Source organism: Triturus cristatus, chromosome 6, assembly GCF_964204655.1.
Source record: "Triturus cristatus chromosome 6, aTriCri1.1, whole genome shotgun sequence".
In the NCBI taxonomy this organism is placed as follows: Eukaryota; Metazoa; Chordata; class Amphibia; order Caudata; family Salamandridae; genus Triturus; species Triturus cristatus.
The window spans coordinates 1,178,148,969-1,178,170,147 of NC_140589.1; the positions used below are offsets into that span (position 1 = coordinate 1,178,148,969).

Genomic DNA, 21,179 nt, shown 5'->3' on the forward strand with positions numbered 1-21,179 from the left:
ACTGAGGTGCTGATACTGGGACTCACTCTGGACGAAGATGCGGCCACTTTCGGCCAAGCTAAGGGTCTCGTGTTGTTTGTACTTGTTCTCCCTCCTTTGTAGGTGGTGCGGGGTCTCGAAGGGGTACTCTTCCTCCTCTAGGGGGTTTACCTAGTTTCCATTATATAGGGGCGACAGGCACACTGCAAGTTGGGGGGGCTGTCTAGGCTCATGCAGGGGTGCAGGGAGGGGGGGAGTTTTGTTGGGGCGGTTGGGTTGGGGTGGGGTGTTGTTCAGTTGTACCACAAGGCAAAAGTATTGTTGTGCTATTCCTAATGTGCTCTCGGGGGGACGAGTGATTGCTCTCGCTTATGATGGGGGGTAGGGGACTGAGTCTTTTGTCCTGGAACGTTAATGGACTGGGGGACAGGATAAAACGAGGTGTGGTCCTGCAGTTCTTGAAACGAATTTCACCAGATATAGTTTTTCTGCAGGAGACGCACCTCATTGGCAACTCTTTTCGTGCTATGAACCGACGGGGCTACCGCCTTCTGGCCCATTCGGGCTTCACGTCTGGTTCAAGGGGTGTGGGCATCATGGCCAAGACCTCGCTCCCGCTGGAAGTTGATGAGGTGATCCATGATGACAGGGGACGTTACACGGTTCTGGTGGGTAGAATGGAGGGCAGAGTGATTGTCTTTGTTTCGGTTTATGTCCCGCCAGGGTTGCAGGCGACCACCTTTGCGGATCTGGGGCGCCTCCTCCTTGGCCTTCCGGAGGGGATTCTAGTGGTTGGAGGGGATTTTAACGCTGTGGTTTCCGGAACTGAGGACCGTCACCCCCCTAGGGATCTCCCCCGTGCCCAGGCGTGGTTGTCTGGCCTCTTGGACACCTTGGGGCTGGTGGATTGTTGGCGTTTGAAACATCCTACGCAGATACAAAACACTTTCCATTCCGGGGCCCATGGCAGTCTCTCAAGGCTAGATTACGTCCTGGTGCCGGCGGCGCATGCCGGGAGGATCGGGGAGGTGCGCCATTTAGCGCGGGGTATTTCAGACCACTCCCCGCTCTTGTTGCACTTCGATATTCTACCGAGGGGAGAGGGTAGGGTGGTCCCGATTAATCCCTGGTACCTGCGTGACCCCACCATTCGCGCAGAGATGGTTAAGTCCCTTAAGCGATATTTTGACGATAACGTGGGGTCTGTGTCATCGGCGATGTCGCTGTGGGAGGCATTTAAGACGGTGATCCGGGGGGATGCCCTGTCCCTTATTTCCTATTCCCGGAGGCGCGAGCGGGAGGAGGTGACCCGTATTGAAACTGAAATCACTGAGTTGGAGGGTGACCTCGAATGTGGGGTGACGGATGACAAACTGCATGTTCTCCGACTCAAGCAGGCGGCCTATAAGGCCCTCGTCACGGAGGCGGCCAGGGGCCTTAGTAGAGAGCAACAGGGAAGAATGTATGATGTGGGTGATAAGGCTGGGAAATTGATTGCGTGGCTGGATAAAAAGGAGAGAGCGAGTCGAGTTGTCCCGTCGATTGAGAGGCCGGATGGTGCGTGTGTCCCTGAACCTGAAGACATTGTAGATTGCTTCGCAGACTATTTCCGTAGGGTGTATTCCCCGGTGTCCTCCCGCTCGGAAGAGGATTCCCATGCCCTGCTTAGAGATATCGCGCTGCCTTCCCTTTCGGAGGAGGACAGAGTGTCGTTGGACGCCGCCCCAACCTCTGAGGAAATTGCACTCGCCATACGCTCGGTCGCTTCCGGCAAGGCCATGGGTCCTAATGGTCTTCCCATCGAATTATACAAGCTGCGACCGGATACGCTGGCGCCACATCTACGTGCGATGTTCCTCGCGGCCCGTTCGGCGGGTTCCCTCCTGCTAGACCAGCGTCTGGCTACTATCGTGGTTATTCACAAGGAGGGGAGGCCGCGGGACCGGGTCACGTCCTACCGGCCTATTTCGCTGCTGAATGCGGAGCCCAAAATTCTCGCCAAGGTGTTGGCTAATCGGCTGGTTGGCGTGGTGTGCGATTTGATTCACCAGGATCAGTCCGGCTTTATCCCTCATCGCAACACTGCGCTTAACCTGCGGCGCTTGCATGGGGTGCTCGCGCGTGTCCCGTTTATACGGGAGCCGGCCATTTTGGCATCCCTGGACGCCACTATGGCGTTTGACACGCTTGAGTGGCCATATATTTGGGCGACACTGGCGAAGTTTGGGTTTGGCCCGGGATTCATCGGTTGGGTGAAATTGTTGTACTCTGGACCGCTGGCGCAGGTGGTTGTGAACGGCAGAGTGTCGGTTCCGTTTGAGCTGGGCAGGGGCACGCGGCAGGGCTGCCCATTATCACCGCTCCTCTTCGCGCTTGCCTTGGAGCCCCTGGCGGAGTGGCTGCGGTGGCATCCTTCTATTCGTGGGCTCCGATGGACCCCCGAGTATGAGGACCGCGTATCTCTATACGCTGATGATATTCTCCTGTACTTGGCTTCCCCACGTGAATCACTGATAGTACTGGTTGATGTATTGCACTCATTTGGCCTCAACTCTGGCCTGGTCATCAACTGGGCTAAATCGTGTGTGTATGTCCTCACGGGGGAGGATCCTATCCTTCCGCGGGGTTGCCCTATCCAGATCGCCCCGCGGGGATTTAAGTACCTGGGTGTCTTCATTACCCTGGACGCGGAGGCCCGATACAAACAGAAATTGCTTCCCCCCCTCCAGCGCCTGAAGGAGGACGTCGCGCGCTGGGGGCGCTTGCCGCTCTCGCCGCTCGGCCGGGCGGCATTGTTTAAGATGATGTCGCTGCCACGCTTCCTGTATGCTTTACAGAACACAATGGACGTTGTCCCGGCGCGCTACTTTCGTGAGGTGGAGAGTTTGCAGCGCCGACTGTTCTGGGAGGGCAGGCCGCGTATCGCCCTGGCGAAGCTGACGCTCCCGTGGTACGACGGGGGGGTCGCCCTCCCTGATATCAAGCGATATTACTGGGCCTCCCAGTTGGCTGCGATCAATCACGGCCTTTACGGGCCAGCTCTCAACCCTGCCTTTGAGATGGATAAAATGTTATTGCCGGGTGGTGACTATAATCGGGCGCTTTATTCGAGCTCGCTCGACGCACGTCTGACGGGCCCCACGCGTGTCATGGTACGAGTGTGGCACGCGGCTAACGTGGCGATGGGGTGGAAGGATCGCTTGACCCGGGCGACGCCACTATACGCATCCGAGAGGCTGGGCTCCTTGTGGACCTCGAAGGGCTTTGAGAAGTGAGACATGATAGGCATCAGCAGGGTGGGCGATCTCTGGACGAGGGGGGGATTCAAAACGTTCGACGTGCTGCAGACAGAATTCCAGCTGCAGGATAGGGAGTATTTTCGATATCTGCAGATCCGTCATGCGTTGTGCTCCATATTTCCGGACGTTGCATCCATCCCGGAGTACTCCCCTCTAGAGGATAGAGTGCTAGATGGGCATGTCCCGGACGGCACGATTTCATTAATTTACAAGAAGCTCATTAATGACCGTTCGGGACTGCTGACTGGCCTTCGCGAGGCGTGGGGGGCTGATGGATTGGAGCTGGATGACGAGGACTGGGTGTCTGCGGTGGCCTCCCCGAAAGAGGTGGCCATACCGGCCCGCCTTCGCTTCGTCCAGCTCAAGATACTCCATAGGGTCTATGTTACGGGACCGAGGCTGATGCGTATGGGCTATGCTGTGGACGGGTTGTGCAAGCGTGGGTGTGGTTCTTTGGGGACTTTTCTCCATATTTTGTGGGAATGCCCGGAGGTGGAGCGATTCTGGCGTGGTGTGCATGAGGTTTTACAGGTAGTTACGCATGTGCCGCTGCTGCCTGAGGCGAGGAGATGTCTTTTGAACGTGTGGGAGCCAACCGACTATTCAGTGCCGCAGACGTGGTGGGCGACTCTGGGATATATGGTAGCCAAACGTGACATTGCGCAATTGTGGGGCTCCCAGAGGCCGCCGACCGTCTCGGCGTGGAAGGACAACATGGACTGGTGTATGTTTCGGGAAAAGGTTGTGTATGTTGCGAGAGGTAAGCATGGGAAATGGATGAAAGTGTGGGGCCCCTGGAACGCCTACCGTGGGGGAATCTGTACACCGCCGCTATTGCCTGATTCGTCACCGGCCCCGTCTCGTTAGCCTGTTTGTCTCCCCGGTGCTGGGCTGTGAGTCTACTTAGTCCCCGTCCTGACCTTTCCCCCCTCCGATATTCCTACGTGTCAGTGGGGTCCCCCCCCTAGGGGAGCACATGCTGCTATTTCTGACTGTGGGTTGCCTTGTGGACTTGTTTTTTGTTGATTATTTATATGAAAATGAAGCCGTTGTGTGGGGTCCGGATGGTGTGGCTACCAACGCCTCTTTTAACTACTGTGAATTTCCTTCTGCCGCAGCGTGCGTTCTACTGTCTGTATTATATGCTCCTTCTGTGTGCTAGCGGCCGGCCTGGAGGTTGTAGGCCCATCTTTGTATATTTTTCGGATTCTGTAATAAACGGCTTCAAAAAAATAAATAAAAAAAAATAAATAAAAAAAAAGGAGATGATTGATTTATGAGTAAATGACACAAAACCGAAGCACACCTAGAAACACACTGCTGGGCCTTGCTCCTTTTGTGGTGGTGAATGACCACCACCCTTTTACATAGCAGTAAAGCTTCCTCTTCTCCCAGAAGGAAGGGTCTGGCATCAAATAATCAGTAGCATGAGTATCGGCCTGAAGAAATCAGACTTTCAACCAAGGCTTCCTCGCAACACACGTCACAACACTAGGGTGAAAATGAGATCATTCCCCTACAACCGGGAGAATCCAAGCACAACTGTCTCTCACCACAGACTGGCATTGCCTATAGCCTCCAAGTTAAATACATAATTATGCTTAATGTTCAAATGATTCAAACGCCGATCCGCGTATATCCGCACCAGTGAAAAAGCGAGGCTTGGAGATGCTACGTAAATTGCGATCGGTTCACGCCTCGCTTTTTCACTGGTGCGGATATACGCGGATCGGCGTTTGAATCGCTACCGTTCGGCTACAACTTATTATGCTTGTGCCGTTGAAGTCAGAAAATAAGAAACCTTGATATGCCATGTTCAACCGTCTTGAATTGTGATAGTCTTTGTGAGGTGTACCAGCACCTATCATTGAGGTTTCTTTCTAAACCTCATTGTGTTTTTATGAACATTGACCACTACGAATTCATGATTTTCAGATCCCGACTATATTGCCTTGAGAAAGTCTTAGGATAAGACGAAACACGTGTTGGCTATTATGTGCTGGGAACATTTTATCAAAATAAAGGAATACTTCTTTCAACAAGAATAAAGAAACACGGAATTGCTAAAGAGCTAACCGTCTCAGATTAATGCTTTGAATCTTTGTTATTGGTTCTTGTTCGCCTGGAGAAAAAAAGAAAATTGTTTTGGGCTTTCATGTTTCGATCTACTTGATCTCTACTTCTTATAGATCAATATTATATGTCGAGGTGTGCTGTAGGAACCCTATTTTTGTCATAGTGAATGGTATAGAGACAATCCATCAGCTCAAACAACAAAAGAATTTGAAATAGGGAGATCTTCTTGAAGAACTCCATGATAGACAACATTTGAAAGGTGGAGTTCAAGTATAATATTAACACACCCAGTGCATTATCTCCCTCATCCACAGTGCTCAGAGTTTTACCTCTGCCTACATGTATTCCTTAACTGGACAATGTACTCCTAAGCAAAATGCTGAGTAATCCGCAGTCGATGGGAGACTTTTACAAGTGGTTTACCTGAATGAGTGCACCTCACAATTTCTGAGAGGGACTCTTTTCCCTACTGCAGGAATCATTTGAGACTACTATTAGAAGCCGATATTGCATATGTAGTATTGTGCCCTGTTATTCTCTGGGAGAACTCAGAGCTCATTTATTCACTCAACAATCCATCCTACCTGCTGTCTGTCACCAATTTTTCATTGGATCAGATTAAATGAGTAGGGTACGTATGGCTCTTGTTAACTTATCTGAGGTAGAACTTAAGGCAAGTGTGATTCTATATTTTCCCCAATGGCAAACTAAACATTCTTACACTGGTCCAGACCAGTTCTTACACTGGTCCAGACCAGTTTGGACAGAGCCAGTGGGCTGGAACCAGGATTGTGGGTTTTACTGGTTCAATGATACCTCGGCTTACATGCACAAGGGTCCACTGAATGCCATTTATGACTGCTTTGTTAGGCATTCCCATGAGTGGGGTGGATGGAGAATATCTGCGCTTGTAAACATGGCATCCTTGCTACTTCACTGCTCGATAGAAAACATCACCTTTAGAAAAGATGAAATCAAGGGTAAGGCCACAACCACACAAAAAGACATGCTCCAAATTCCTTTTATCCAACCAATGTGGCATCACTAAATGGTGATATTATGGGCCGTCTGCAATCACCACTGAACCAGGATTTTGACAAGATACGTGCAAAAAAACTTGACCGCATGCACTGGAAGCACACAAATACTGTGGATGACCCAACCACGCATCCAGTAAGACTTAGAACTATTGCCCACAAAAATCTATCTTGATTTACTGCACAAACCACACACAGCACATATGCGCCCTTACTGTGGTATCTATTCCTAGTTTAAATACACGCAGGATCCTCCAAACTAACCTCGGAAAACCAGAGTGTACTCGATTTATTGAGCTGAACCAAAGATACTGTTGGGCAATGAGGAGAACATTGTTTTAATGTACTATTTAACCTTTAACTGTGACTAAAAGTCCCATCTTTTTTTCATAAAGCAATAACACTGCCTCCACAGTACACTACTGTGCAGAACACCACAGACAATAAGCCTTGATAGTTCACCACCACTATTACCTCAGAGTAAAAACAAGGTTCTTGGCATTCAGAAACCTTCCAAAAGTATCTGATTTCCAAGGTTCCAGGAATACAGGATAATTACTTGTTTCAAGGACTGGTCAATTGCTCCCACATTTCCTAGGCGCAAGGAATCTTCCTGACATGTACCGAGATCAAAATATTACAGGCCCAGGAGAGGAAGGGACATTTTTACCCTCAGTAGCTAAGACAGACCAGGTTGAGATTCGGTAAACAGATCACTGATTGCAGTTCATGACCTAGAAGTAATGGTTAATGGTACAAGCGTTCACAGAAAATGAACTTGTACAGTTAAGTCTTTAAAGCACTCGCATAATTTCACACTACATAAAGACCACATTTTCTGCACCACTTAGGAGAACCATAAGTGACAAAAACTGTAGGTAATGAACAGATTGAGTGTCAAAATGCTCTAGGGAAAGCCCGAACTGAAGCCTAAAGCAGAGTCGGAAATCCTGTTATTATGCAGTATGGCTCAATATCCATTTTATGCATCGAAAATGAGGTTCAGTCAGACTTGGCAGGGGGATTTCTTAATGGCAGCTCCAAGAGGGCTAGATGAGGCCTGTAAAAGATCAATGGGGGTAGTGCTTTAGGATCTCTTGTAAAAAGTAGGACAATGAGAATGATCTCTGGTTGCAGGACAGAGGACTGGTTGAAGTGAAGGTGTTTCTCTCTAAACCACCCGTAAAGAAGATTTGACGACTTCTAAAGTGAGCTTTCAACTGATTCAGGTTAAAAGGGAGCTGGTATATCAGAGTGATCCAAAGAACACCTTAAATCTGCCGTTCCAAAAACCACACACTGGGAGTCCAGAAGCAAAAGATGCTGGGTTAGGCCTGAGGGGTCCAAAGCATATTCTAAAGGGGGCTACAAAGTCAAAGGTTACGGGGTCGATTCTGGGACTCTACAAGGCACACATTACAGAAAAACTATCCTTTATCACCTTTCTGGGTTTGACCCATTAAAAACAGATCTTTTTTTCTTGGGGTCTCTAACGGCTCACCCTTAACATAGGGTGTAGCCTCTGAGTATCTGCCCTCTAGCATGGACTGCAGAGTGTGGTCTCTTTGAGACCCATCTTACAGTGTCTGCAGAGTCTCAACTTTCTGGGTAGTTTTCCTCTCATGAGCGTCATCTTTATCATTCTAGCCACAAAGCAGGTCATCTGGATATCTCCCCTTTCCAACTAGCTGCAGAAATTCACTTCTCTGGTCAAGACACTCTCACTCTGGCTGCAGAGCCTGGCTTCTCTGGCTTTCCTCCCCTCTTAGAATAGCTATAGGTCTTGGTGTCCTTCAGTTTCTTCTCTTTGACGCTGGCAGTAGATTTACCCCCTCTCTGCCTCCCACTTCCACTTCCCCACTGGTTACAGACCACCTTCTTCCGGGACACCACTAAAACTTCAAAGAATGACATATTAGACAATTTCTTCAAGTGGTTTCATCATGTATGCTACCAAAAGACCACATTGGACACACTCAGAACCCACACCCTCCCACCCATATACAGGTTTGCTTAAATATTTCTATTGTTTACTCCTGTTTTCTCTACTGCAACGATCAAAGTGCAGTCTTACCTATCAATTTATAGAGCTTTGGTGCATTAGACACTACATAAATGACACTTACAAAACGGTGGCAACTCAAAAGCACTACAGGAGTCTTAGAAGGCTGACTTAAAAGGGTGGCATTAGTGAAGCACACAGAATAACTAGGGCTATCAAGGTGTCTCCCCTATCTATTATGTGGAGACCAACGCAAGCCTCTAACTTTACTGCTGCTTTTTCTCCAACTCTTATGCCGCTCTATGCATTTAAAAAAAATTGAAATTCTGTTACCTTTCATCATGGAGCCATCAGTTCCTTTCCTTTTTTTATTACTAACATTTCTATTAGTTTTTATTTTGCGCCAACACATGCTAGTGAACACACTCCAAAGGCGGAAGATTACAAATACAAAACACCATGTGTCTTTGTGTTATGAACCACACAAAGCCCACAATTACCCCATTTCTCTTTGCCTTGTGTAACCATGAGAGCAATTTGCTATAAATTATCATTACATATTTTCCTGGATGCGCTATATCTGGTGTTATGGCTACCACCTATGTATTTTTTACAAATGCGACCCTAGCCAAAAGCTGATTTTTTTTACTACCAGACTCCTGCAGTGCAGTTAACGCGTAATACTATGTGCAACTACAAATCAGGAATAGCAAGAGTGCAACTTTCAAATATTTAACCAAGCATCTATCTTCCTAAAAAGTGCTTAGTGATAGAAATACATTACCTTATTATGTGCTTGATTTGTGATAAAATACTGTTTTCTAGCGTCAGGTTCATTGAACTCATCAGATACTGATTAAACTCGTCAAAGAACATTTCGTTGCCCTCTTCGTAGCGGCCATAGTTCTTGGAATACTCTTTCTGGATGCAGTGATTTGTCAGGTGGCAGGTCTTGTCCTGGAAGTCGGAGCTCGAGTAGGGTTCAGAGGCCGTCCGCAGCACGCCTTCCTTGTAGAGGAAGATGTTGTACTGGTGGTCCACCAGCACCCAGCTCCTGCACAGGGAAAGGAAGGTCAAAGGTCAGTCTCTGGGCTGGGAACGCTGCTGCTCCACACACTGTCACTCAACAAACTGTTTCCCATTCTACTTCTATGTACGCGCAATGTACCCATGACTTGGTATATTAAAGACACAACCTGGACGCCCGACCCATAAATCATGTTCCACCTCAGATCCGTTTATAGTTTTCTAGATTTTCCCTGCAGGACAACACATTTTCTTGCAGTTTCAGGTTCCGTTGTAGGTTGTTTGGAAGCTCTCTATTTTCCCTGCCAGAGCCCTGGTAACCTTTTAGTACCTCAGGAACATAAACAGACCTGTATTCATGCATTAGGATTATCTATAGTTTGTTAATAAAATGAAAACATATCTTATTGTTGGTTTATCAAGATGGGCCACACAAGGTAAAATTGGTTCATCCCCACATTGGAGGATAATTAGCAAATGTATAAAAGGAGGTCTTAAATCAGCGCAGGTGAAATAGAGAGGTCGATAAAAGTGCTATGGACAGAAAAAGCCATGATGGGCTCCACGACTAAAACAGATTAATCAGCACGCAAGGTAACCCTTCTTTTCGATTCCTATATAACCATATCTAGACATTTGGCAACCCTATACAGATTCTGTTATTCTCTTCTCTTAAGAACAAACGAACAACCCCATACAGAACTGTATAGCTGCGTCTGTCTAAGGCTACTAAGACCAGGACGTGGCGCTAAAATAAGGGAAATATTTCCTACCTCAAAATTACACAGACCACATTTTCGCTCACACATTGGAGTATATTTCCAGCTACCTGTCATACCTAAAATATCCAAAGGACTGAATATTTATCATGTATTTACAACTTAATTAAAAGAAAAAGATTTCATTAATTAATATATGGAATTATTTTTTGCAAAATTGTTTTTTTCCATAGGCATTTTATCAGAAGAACAAAGGATCCGACCATCAGAAAGAAAGTTAGTTAATTCCAACTAAAATTGTCCAGCAGTGGTGTATAACTTAGAATGGCATGCTTTGAATTTTTCCACAATATCACGCTTGGAATCACTTGTAAAACGTGAATCACTATATATTCATTATTGGAACTGAATGCATCTGAATCTGTTGTTCTTTTATGTTGAACCGCTTAGTAACTGTGATTAAACCATGTCGACAAATGGTGTATGCTTTGTAACTTTGGAGTGCATGGAGAGCCCATAGTTAAATGAAGGTCGTCAAAATGATATTTTGTTACAGTGTAATAAATCTAATAAATATAGAGGTTAAAAAAAAATCTCAACATATTAAACAAGCATTGGTGAAACCAGTAGGTCTGGGGTTGGGGGCCACCTTTCGGACTGGTCAGTGCTTTCTGTTCATAGTTTTTGTATTTTTTTATGGAGGAGCTGCTGGACCCTCACCAATATTATACCAATATTTTTATTAAAATAAATGGCTAGAAACAAAAGTATTTGTTGGGCATAACGAACCATGTAATTGTAGGCCATGGCACTGTGCGGATTCACTCACAGTGAATGCAAGTTAGTTAATGGCTGAATTCGACTGACCCATGCTGTATGCAGTAGCAGACAGAAGAAAAATGTGACCGGCACAACAACACACCAATAAATGGAGATGCCTGGCTGAAATCCACTGCAAGGAAGTATATTATTTATAATATTAGTAAAATTAATAAGTCTTGGCTAACTCCAGACCTAAAAATACACATTTCTCATAGCAGCCTAGTCATCTCATATTTTGCATCTGTGGTGCAGCCACCACACCTCATGTGTTTACTGAAGTGCGCATAAGATGCAAACTTCAGTCATACATTTATAAAATTACAAATATGTATACAATTGCTGTTGGCAAAACAATATGCATGCTCTATCAATAGAGCCCAAATAAAATTATCACAGTGAACTTTTATTTCAGGGGTTCGTTAGACTGGGGAGCAACACCCAAACCCTAGCCTACTATGGCAATCTAGGAGATTACATGTAACCAAATACCTTTCTACGCCATGTAATATAATGTGAGAACAGTCCACTGTTAGAGACCTTAACAAATGCTTTTAACAACATGACAGGCCTACTAATAAACAGACCAGACCATGCATTTGGCATAATATTTCAGTGCACATCAATCAAGCATATAGCTGTTGTCATTGGCTTGTCACCATAATCAACTCAGGCCTACTGTAATGAGCACAAGCTTTCCCAAAAGGCAGCCATCAGACATGAAGTCATAAAATTGCCTAGGTATCCGAAATTACAGTTGACAAAGCAGGGCTGAACAAGCATTCTCACATTCCAAATGTTCTACAACCATGGATTGTCAGAGGAGGTAACCAACATCAAACCCTTGCCTACTAAGGTAATATGAAGTATTACATGTAGTAAACAATCTGCAAATTTAAATAAGAGTTAGAACAAGTCACCCTTTTAAACATACAGATGCATTTCACAATAAATATGCCATGCCTATTACCTTTATCATAACATTGCATAGTAAACAGATTAGGCCTATATCCATGGTCATACGCTTGCCACCGTAACTAATTCAGTCCTTCTGAAGCAAGCATAAGCTTTGAACCAAGCCACACAGTGCAGTAAAAGCAATCTCTTTGGTAGAAGCACACAAATGTTGCCCAATTAAATGTTGTACTCATGGGAACCAACATGTGGGTGGAGCCTAACCCCCTCACTCCATACTACTCAGAAAGCTCTTTTTTGTTGATCACACAAGGTCCTGAGGCAGGTGCACTGATAAGCCGAAGTAAAAAATCTATGTAAATTAGTGTAACCTTGGGCATTCCATTCTGCCTTCAAGCATAAAATTACACCTTTAATCCTAAAATGAGTAAAGAAAGAGAAGGGTGCAGGGACTGTAATACATTTCTCATGGCTGCCCTCCTCCTATCTGTGCAGCTCCCAGAGAAAAACAAATACTGTAAACTATCTATTAATCTAATACACTAACAGCATCCTAGGTGGGCACCCCATAAAATTCAAGCTCAGGCAGTTATACCTCTGGTGGCTCAGGCAGCTAGATTTGCAAACAGAAATAATCACAACTTTGTGGGAAAAAAACACTTTTTTCTGTGGAAGCACGCAACTTCTACCCATTCAAAACATGTACACCTGGCTCCCAGCACATGAGCGGAGCCAAAGCTTCTCTTTGTAGAACTCCTGAGAGTCCGTTTTAAGGTATCGCCAGCACAGCGCTTGTGAAATCTCTTGTATTTAAAAAGAGAAAAAAAACTAAAGGGGGATTGGAGCCCACTCATTACTTACCACTGGCTGGCCCTAACATAATTTTACCTACTATTGGCTGACTCCAACATGGCTCCCACGTCACTCTCCTTTCTTTGCTGATCATTGGTCAGCACCTCCGCCTCACCTCTCTCTTCCTTCTGGGCTTTGTGTAGGGTCTTCGTCCTGCTATCCTGCGGTGGAGCCTGTCCCAAGTAATGCTTCCAGTGGCCATTGTGCTTCTACTGCAGGTTCCTGCAGTGCAGGCAACCTTTTTTTTTTTACTTTGACATGCACTCTTTGAGGGCATGTCTCTGCAGTCACTGCCCTTCACCCCTGCTTACAGTAAAAAAAATATAACTATGACACAGCAAGCATTCTCCGCGTAATAGCGCTTTTTTTACTTTAAGCCAAACACCCTCCCACAGGGGCTCTACCTATCCACTAATATCTTTTGTTCCAACTTTCTAACGTCGAGGCAAGAGGGGTTCTAATAGCTGATCATATACATAAATGTATAAAATTAGTTATAGTCTCGGTCTGTGTGCATATAATTCTCAATGCATCTTAAAATTCTACAGCTATTTTGGAGCAGTTAACAGGGCTAGTAGGTAGCGCTTGTAATAATCAGAAGACCTGCGTTCATTAAAGCTAGGATTCGATTTTAAATAATGCTGGACTGGCTCTACTACTAGGCTAGTGTTAACATCCCAAACATACAACCCACTAGCTTAGCTTGCTGGTGCAACAGAACAACATAACACTTATGACTGCTTCTGTTCACCTATCAAAGAAAACCGACTTCCTGCGCCTTGTGAGAAACCCCCCCCCCCCCCCAAGCAACCGTTGCTATCTAGATGAATAGGACAATGAGGCTCAGTAAACACAGTGAAATCCCTGTGAACCTGAAGTGTCAGGCTTTCAATTAAATACATTACAGCCCTGTTGGGGGGTTAGAGGAGGAGCATTCCCTAGGGAAAATAGGCAGCCATATTGAATAGGAGCGTCTGCCGTTCAATTACTGATAGATACCGTAAATGTATTTGTATAAAGTTTTGGCTTATTAAGTAGACAGTGTATCCTGCTCCATCTCATGTTCACATTCAGCGGATAGGCTCTGTCTGCTTTGATCTTCCATTCAAATACAATTTGCGTAATCACCATAAACATGATTGCCATTTTACAGACAACCGACTGGAAGTCTAACTGGTTGAGGGCCGCCATCTTGAATCTGCAATTTTTTTTACCTTCTTTCAAGTATTAAGAACAGAACAATCTTGCATCACAGCTATGATTTAATTAATAAGTAAGTAACCAAATACTTTTAGTCTTTTTGTTTTTGTAAGGAAGCATAAAGTGCATCAATATCTGGTAGACCACAGCATAGTTGTTATGTTTCAATACTCATAACAATACAATTTCTGTGGTACGCATAACCTGAAACGCATTTTGTACGGTAGAGCTCTGGGATTTCTTTCTTATTTGTCACAACATTTACTACGTGACCTTCAATCCTGAAATGGTCAACGGATTTCCAGGTTGATGAAGACTTGGATACAGCTCAACCGATGGAGTCTTCTTTTACATTCATAGTGATAACACCTACTGAAAGAGCAGTGATCCTTTTTGGTTATCTGGCAGTAGACTGGTAGGGGGGTTTGTCTGTTTGCTCTGTCCGGTTCAATTGACTCTGAGATCGGTTTTGACTGTTAAGAGGGAAGAAAAGACTACTTTGTTTGGACAGCTGGAGGTTTTTGTATTGCTAATGAACAGAAACACAAGGTAAGAAACTTGATTGGTTTATTTTAGATACCTCCAACTAGAATGGGCATTAAAGTTAGTGGTTTTACAACTATAATCAGGTATTACCATATCCCTGTGTTTGCTGATCCACATTGATTTCTTTATGGAGCAGTAAAATAATTAGTTTTGAAGTGTTAGGAATGTTTGCAAAAATGTGATCTAAGTGAAGATTGATTTTTCTCAAGGATTAGTATGAGTGCTGTAGAGTTACACAATCCTAATGAGGGCAGGCTGAGGGATAAGAGTTGATACAGTTCACTCCTCAGCTTTGGCATGAATACCTGGAGTGGTGTGAGATGGGGCTTGATAGGCAATGCTTGTGAGTGTGGCTGCTTTATTTTGTGCAAATAATGCGACCAATGATGTTTACGCATTGCTTCCATAGGATGGGAATTGTAGATTTAAGTTCCACCAGCTATTCACAGTACGAAATGGGCTGATTTTGTTCCGGGCAGATCCTCCCAAATGTCCTGGTCCAGTGTGCTGACACTGAAACACACAACATAAAGTGCTGCAGTGGTGCCTGCCCACATTTAGTAAGTACTTTGTTGAGCTACAGAATTCAGGGGTTCGTAGAGCACTGAAGGTTTTTTTTTATTTTACTCCTGCCTGCATTCTCGGCTCTAAATGATTCGCTTGAGGGGTTCTTTTTTAGGTTTCGCATGCGATGCGTTTGAGAAATCTTGTGTTCTTAAACAAACAAAAAAACCTTAAAAGGGGTTTAAAGCCCACCCATTTCTTACTGTTACTTCCCATTGGCTGACTTCCACGTCACTTTACTTACCACTGCCACTCGTTTCTTTGCTGACTACTGGTCAGCTCCTCTTCCTCACCTCAATCTTCCTCACAGTGCTAAAATACGACATGGGATGGTACCCAAGCATAGTACATCATGACAATATCATAAATCTGCCTTGCTGCACTTTGCAGATGTCTAGTAGTGGCATGTTAAGTTTAATGACATCAAAGAATCAATAGCCCTCCCAGGATATTGACTGGTACCCCAACTAGCAATCTTAACTAATGAAATATTATACAGTGCCCTTCCTATACAATCTAGGTTTCATGACACAAACCCAATCACTTATTCTCCATCTCTTCACTTTAACACTTCTCTTCTCTTTCTTGCATTACTGCTGGTACTCTCCAAATCTTTTACTCATTTCGTTATCTTCCATGGCCTATTTCTTCACTTTTTCACACAGCAATACAGAAAAGAGTTTTGAACATGACAGGGGATTTCCCCGAAATAGCAATGGTAGTTGTGAGGTAAGTACATAAAGGTTTCTGGAGTCCAACTCTCTCCCTCCGCTAATGCCATCTGCAGGCACGACTTCATTCAATTTATCCTTTCCACAAGTTGCTTAGCCAGAGCATGACTATCCATGTGCATTAGAAGAGTCTCGCCGATGTTAGCCTGGGATGGCATTCTAGGAATCAGATTAAAATTAGGAAAAGCACAGATTCCAGATCATCTCATTAAAAGTGTCTCCGAGTGACAACCCACTTACCAGGACTTGTCAGCAAAGATTCAATGTCAATTATTGTTCACAGCAGCAAGGGATTTCTCCCCAAGGTAAGCCTATCTGCAGTCCTCAACAAATTCACCCCTGTGTATGAAAAACCGCATGAGAAATCCACTCATCAAATCAGTGGAAAAGAAGAAGGAGAAGCAGTGGGAAAGCAGAGAGAAAGGCTGCGATAGAAAGGGAAGGGTTAGCAGAAGGGCTAGATTGGCTTTATACAAACTTTCCAATGACAAAAAAGGGAATGCACAAATACTCTAATAATGGTTTGTAGTGAACTACTGCGCCGGATGATGTTTTCCTAATAAGGGCAGCCAGCCACATCATCTTTTTAGGTCTCGCCTGGCATTAGCAGCACGCCTGCGTTGCTCTCGCCATGCGAGTGCTTCTTGGAATCAATATGGTTCCAGAAGTCGTGTGTCCGCTCCGCCTGCCGTTGTCATTGGCGTGCGTCGTTTCTCGTCCGTAATTATGCTGAACATACTTTGTTGATTGCACTCGAGGGTTTTTAGTCCCTCCTGGTTGCCACCCTGTCCGCTTTATGCCACGCCCACCAGGATTGGATGTTTTACAGGCGGCGTGAGAATGCTGCTTTAATCTTTACTCGTGGCACTTTTTTTTTTTACTATTGCTTGCGTCTGCGTGTGGGGTGCATTTACCACTATTGGGTGATGTTTAACTGAATGTTTTGTTTGGCTTTGTTATTTGAAATCTTCTTTAACAAGCAACTTTAATCAACCGCTTTTCCATGATCATTTTATGCCTTCAAGTAACCGCACAATAGTTTGTTTATCTCTAGCGATCTCTTGTATATACAACACGAGTGTTGTTGCTTCGCAAGCATTTAGTTATTTTGTTGTTTAATAACGGCCTCTCTCGCGAGTTGAGGGTCCGCCCCTTGCAAGGGCTTGTTGCCGATATTTTGAGCTGTGCCACAACGCCGCAGGGACTCGTGACGCTGGTTGTGTTATGTTTGTCGGTTTGTGCTTCATTGCAGGAGACTTGTACTGTGAGGTATAATTCCAGTGACCTTATTACACATTGCTTGTGGAAACCACTGCCCCCCCTTTTAACCATTCACATTTTCATAGGCCGGTTTACACATTTACACGTTTTAGCAACCTCGCATTTTTAAAACTATTTTAAGAGCTTGGGATAATCAGGTGGTGTTTGAACTCCCTCAGCTCTTCTACTGCTAACTTGATGACACTTTTTTTGTGTTTACTCATTATTTGCAAACTAACATTTATTAGCCAGCCACTCGCTGTGTGGGACAACTGCGCCTTTATAAGGTTTTTACCCACCAGCCATTAGCATTCTGGTACTTGTAGTTTCGCTTTCACGGTTCTAAGCAGGAGTTAAGAAATGTCCGTATTTATTTGGCATAATGTAAAACCTGGCCGAAGCTTCCGTAAATGACATGGACTATTTAGCAAGAAAACCCACAAGGAAAAGACACGCATCCTTTCACATGCTCCCGATACGCCTACACTCTATCCGCGTGGATTTACATTCCCAAACAAGGCCCATATGTTCTGTAGAGAGCGATAGCAATCTTTATAGCTATGCACCTGCTTTTTCAGTTTGTAACCAGAGACTATTCAGCTCTCTTCCGTTACCCCTCCCTCCTTGTCACACCCTTTTCACTGCCAAGTCATCATCATCAAAATATCTTTATTCGGATATAAAAACATCCAAGAAAAGAACAAAATAGTTACACATATTACAGCATAATATTACATACAACTTCACATATTAAAATTCATTAACACAGTGAAAATAATACAGAGATTGGTCGGTTCTGAATGTCTTGTTCATAGTCTTAAAGACTAGATTATACAAAACGACTGGCTAGCTCTAAGATCATCACTTATTCATTAATAAAGTGCAGGGTGCAAGAACTATATAGTGCAAAGAAGAAAAACCATCGACCAGAATAAAATATACGATCATAGAAGCTTAAAACACGTGTTATAAAAAGTTTTAACATTAAAAATACCATATAACATCCCTGATACGATAAATCTTCCAGTACGTCATTTACATACTTCTTTGGGTATTATTACTGTTTTCTGCATGGTGCGGATCAAATAACATGAGGCGAGACGCCACCTCCTTTATACTGACAACGAGATAACTTATGTCTCACATCTCGAATTCCTCAATTTTGCAGCAAGTCTTAAAAAGTTCACAGTACAAAACAGTGTAAGAGGTTCAGCAGAAAGTTTTAAATATAACAGAGCTACCCTGACGTGGGTGAATTTATTCGCTTTAAGGATGGGTTTTAAAAAGACATCCCGCGGGAAATCATATAGGGGACAAAAGAATACAAAGTGAAGAGTGTCCTGTGGAGATACCAGATCGCAGCCACAGGGACCCTTTGAACCAATATCTTTTGTGAATCCCGCGGGAACAGCTAAAATGTGGTGTAAAAGGTCCAGTCTAAATCTGGTCATTAAAAATCTATCATTTTTGTTATAGATTTGCGCCAAATAAGGTTCTATGCCAGCAACGGATTTCGTGAGTATGTAAGCACGCACTGAACCTTTCAATAATTCACTATCTTCTCTATGGCAAGCTACCCGCCTCAAGTATTCTGCTTTTATGAGTGTTTTTGATTGGGACGTCATAGAGGTGGGTTCATCAAAACATCTTGCATAGCCCAGCCACTTCAACTTATCCTTCACGAATTTTAGCCATGGAATCTTGTGACTTTTTTCCCTTCTAATACAATCTGTAATTATATCTCTGCTGAAGCTAGCATCAGGATTAGTCCAAATTTTAATCCAACACATTAATGGTTTTAGGCTTATTCTATCAGAGATGTAAGGGAGCCCTAACTCTTCATGTATGATATAGGCCGGGATACTTTGTGGTACTTGCAAAATCCTTCTAAGAAACTTATTTTCCTCCTGTTGAATCGTAGAGGTGTTTCTAGTACCCCAGACCTCGCTCCCATACATAATCTTAGAACAACAGATTGAATTGTATAAATTCAATAATTCGTTCGGGGACCAATGGCCTAACCTCGTGACGCGTGACATAATTGAACCCATTATATTTGTGTGCTGTTTACACTTTTCTGTAACTAGTGGCGTGAATTTTAAGTGTTTGTCAAAAATGATTCCCAGATAGTTAAAAACCTCAACCTTCTCGAGCTTATGGCCCCCGATTTTGAAACTGAAATTCCTCTTTGGTCTTTTTCCAGCTTCCATGATATAGGATTTTGTTAGGTTGGCAGATAAGTCTAGGTGTGCCATAAACCGACAGAAGCCGTCAATGAGGGCCTGCAGACCCCTCCCTGTTCGTGCGAGGAGTACTGCATCGTCCGCATATAGCAGAACAGGTATACTTCTGTTGGCTACTCTAGGGCAGTCCACCCCCAATTCTCCTAGGGCTTTATCCAAGCCATTTATATATATCGTGAATAAAAAGGGCGCTAAAATACAACCCTGTCTCACCCCCCCAGTGCAAGCAAAATGTTCAGTTAAGTTCCCTTCATTGCTATATCTGATCCGGGCAGTTGTGTCCCTGTGTAGAGTTTTTAAAATAAAAATCAGACTAGGGTCCACCCCAAGCAACTTTAAAATCTCCCATAATTTTTCCCGGTTGACCCGGTCAAAAGCTGCCGTTAGGTCCATGAAAGCAAGATAAACTGTCCCATCATCGGCAAGAGTATACTTGGCCACCAGGTTATAAAGGTTGAGACATTGATCTGAAGTAGAGCGGCCCGTTCTAAAACCGTACTGGGTATCTGTGATAATCTTGTTTTCCTCAGCCCAGTCCATCAGACGGTTTAGAATTACCTTCCCTAAAACTTTTGCTGAGACATCAATTAGTGAAATCGGGCGGTAACATTGAGGATCGCTTTTATTGCCCTTTTTAAAGAGGGGAACGATAGTGGCAGTCGACCAAGACCTGGGCATACCCCTTTCCACTGCTGTATTAAAAACTCTAGTGAGTATGGGAGCCCACAGGTCAACCTGGGATAAGAATAGATCAGGAGGAATCCCATCTGGGACCGGGGCCTTATTCTTTGTCAGGGCTTGAATTCCAATTTTAATTTCGTCCACTGAGAACTGGACCCATGAACTTGGCAACACGCCTGCATCAGAGATGTAATGAGTCATGGTGCTGCCCTGATTATACAATTTTTTGAAGTGGGAGACCCACGCTTCAGGCAAGATATTGCAGGAGACCTTCGCACTGTTTGGGGGCTGAAAACTAGGATCGTTAATCACCCTCCAAAACCGTGACATATCTCTCATTTCGGCTGCCTCCCTTAAATTCGCCCAAGCTTCATAGTGGATAGATTTTTTCCTCTTTTTTATGGCCATTTTGTAGTTGGCCCTACATTCCACTATCATACTCCTGTCCTTCGGAACCTTTTTAAGTGCCCGTTTAAGTTCTTTTTGGGCTCTGGAGCATGCTTTGTCAAACCATTTCGGTGTGAGATTGGGCGGTGCTTGTGATTTGATCCTCAATAGTCTGTCAATATCCCTTGCCATGCTTTCAAATGCGTTTATCAAATCTTGGCCTCTAATTTCTTGGTTTAGGCACAACCATATCCCGCTTTCTGGGTTTGCGAGAAGTTTTTTATAGAATACTTCCCCATCAGTGTTAGACCAACGTAGTCGCCTGCCCTGATCAGTTGCTTCCAACTTTCCCCTTAACGTCCGAGGCATTAGCTGCACGGAGTCATCAGCGTCCATCAATGATAACACCAGTGGGTTATGATCACTAAAGATGCTGATTTCTATGTTAAAATCTATGATCCTACTTTTAAACTCATAAGAAATAAAGATAAAATCTATAATAGTTTCTTTTCCCCTGCCTTTAAACGTGGGATTTATGATGTTCGGGAGCCTGGGCTTAATCAGGTCCATTGTAGGGACGAGATTGTATATCCCCAGAATCATGCTTAATTCACTGCCTTCCTGCGTGTGTTCAAGGTGCCAATCACCGGTGGAAGGACAAGAATTCCATGTTCCCCCGACCCATTTCAGATATGGGCATGGGTGACAATTAAAATCGCCCACCAAAATTATGTTTGGGGGATGCTTTCCCCTAGAATGCAAGTCAGCCAGTCTATCCTTCAGGTCAGCCAACCTCTGCATTGATTTGCCCGCATTATAAAAATTTATCAAAACAAATTTAGT

General features: G+C 44.4%; 1 protein-coding gene across 1 annotated transcript in view; it reads right to left on the reverse strand.

The window, feature by feature from the left end:
* TTL (tubulin tyrosine ligase) overlaps nucleotides 1-21,179 on the reverse strand; it is a 196,402-nt gene that overhangs the window by 53,028 nt on the left and 122,195 nt on the right. Inside the window, exon 5 of the mRNA XM_085612103.1 lies at nucleotides 9,178-9,447. Within this exon, the coding sequence (XP_085468229.1) occupies nucleotides 9,178-9,447 (270 nt within the window). The remainder of the gene's footprint in view (nucleotides 1-9,177; nucleotides 9,448-21,179) is intronic.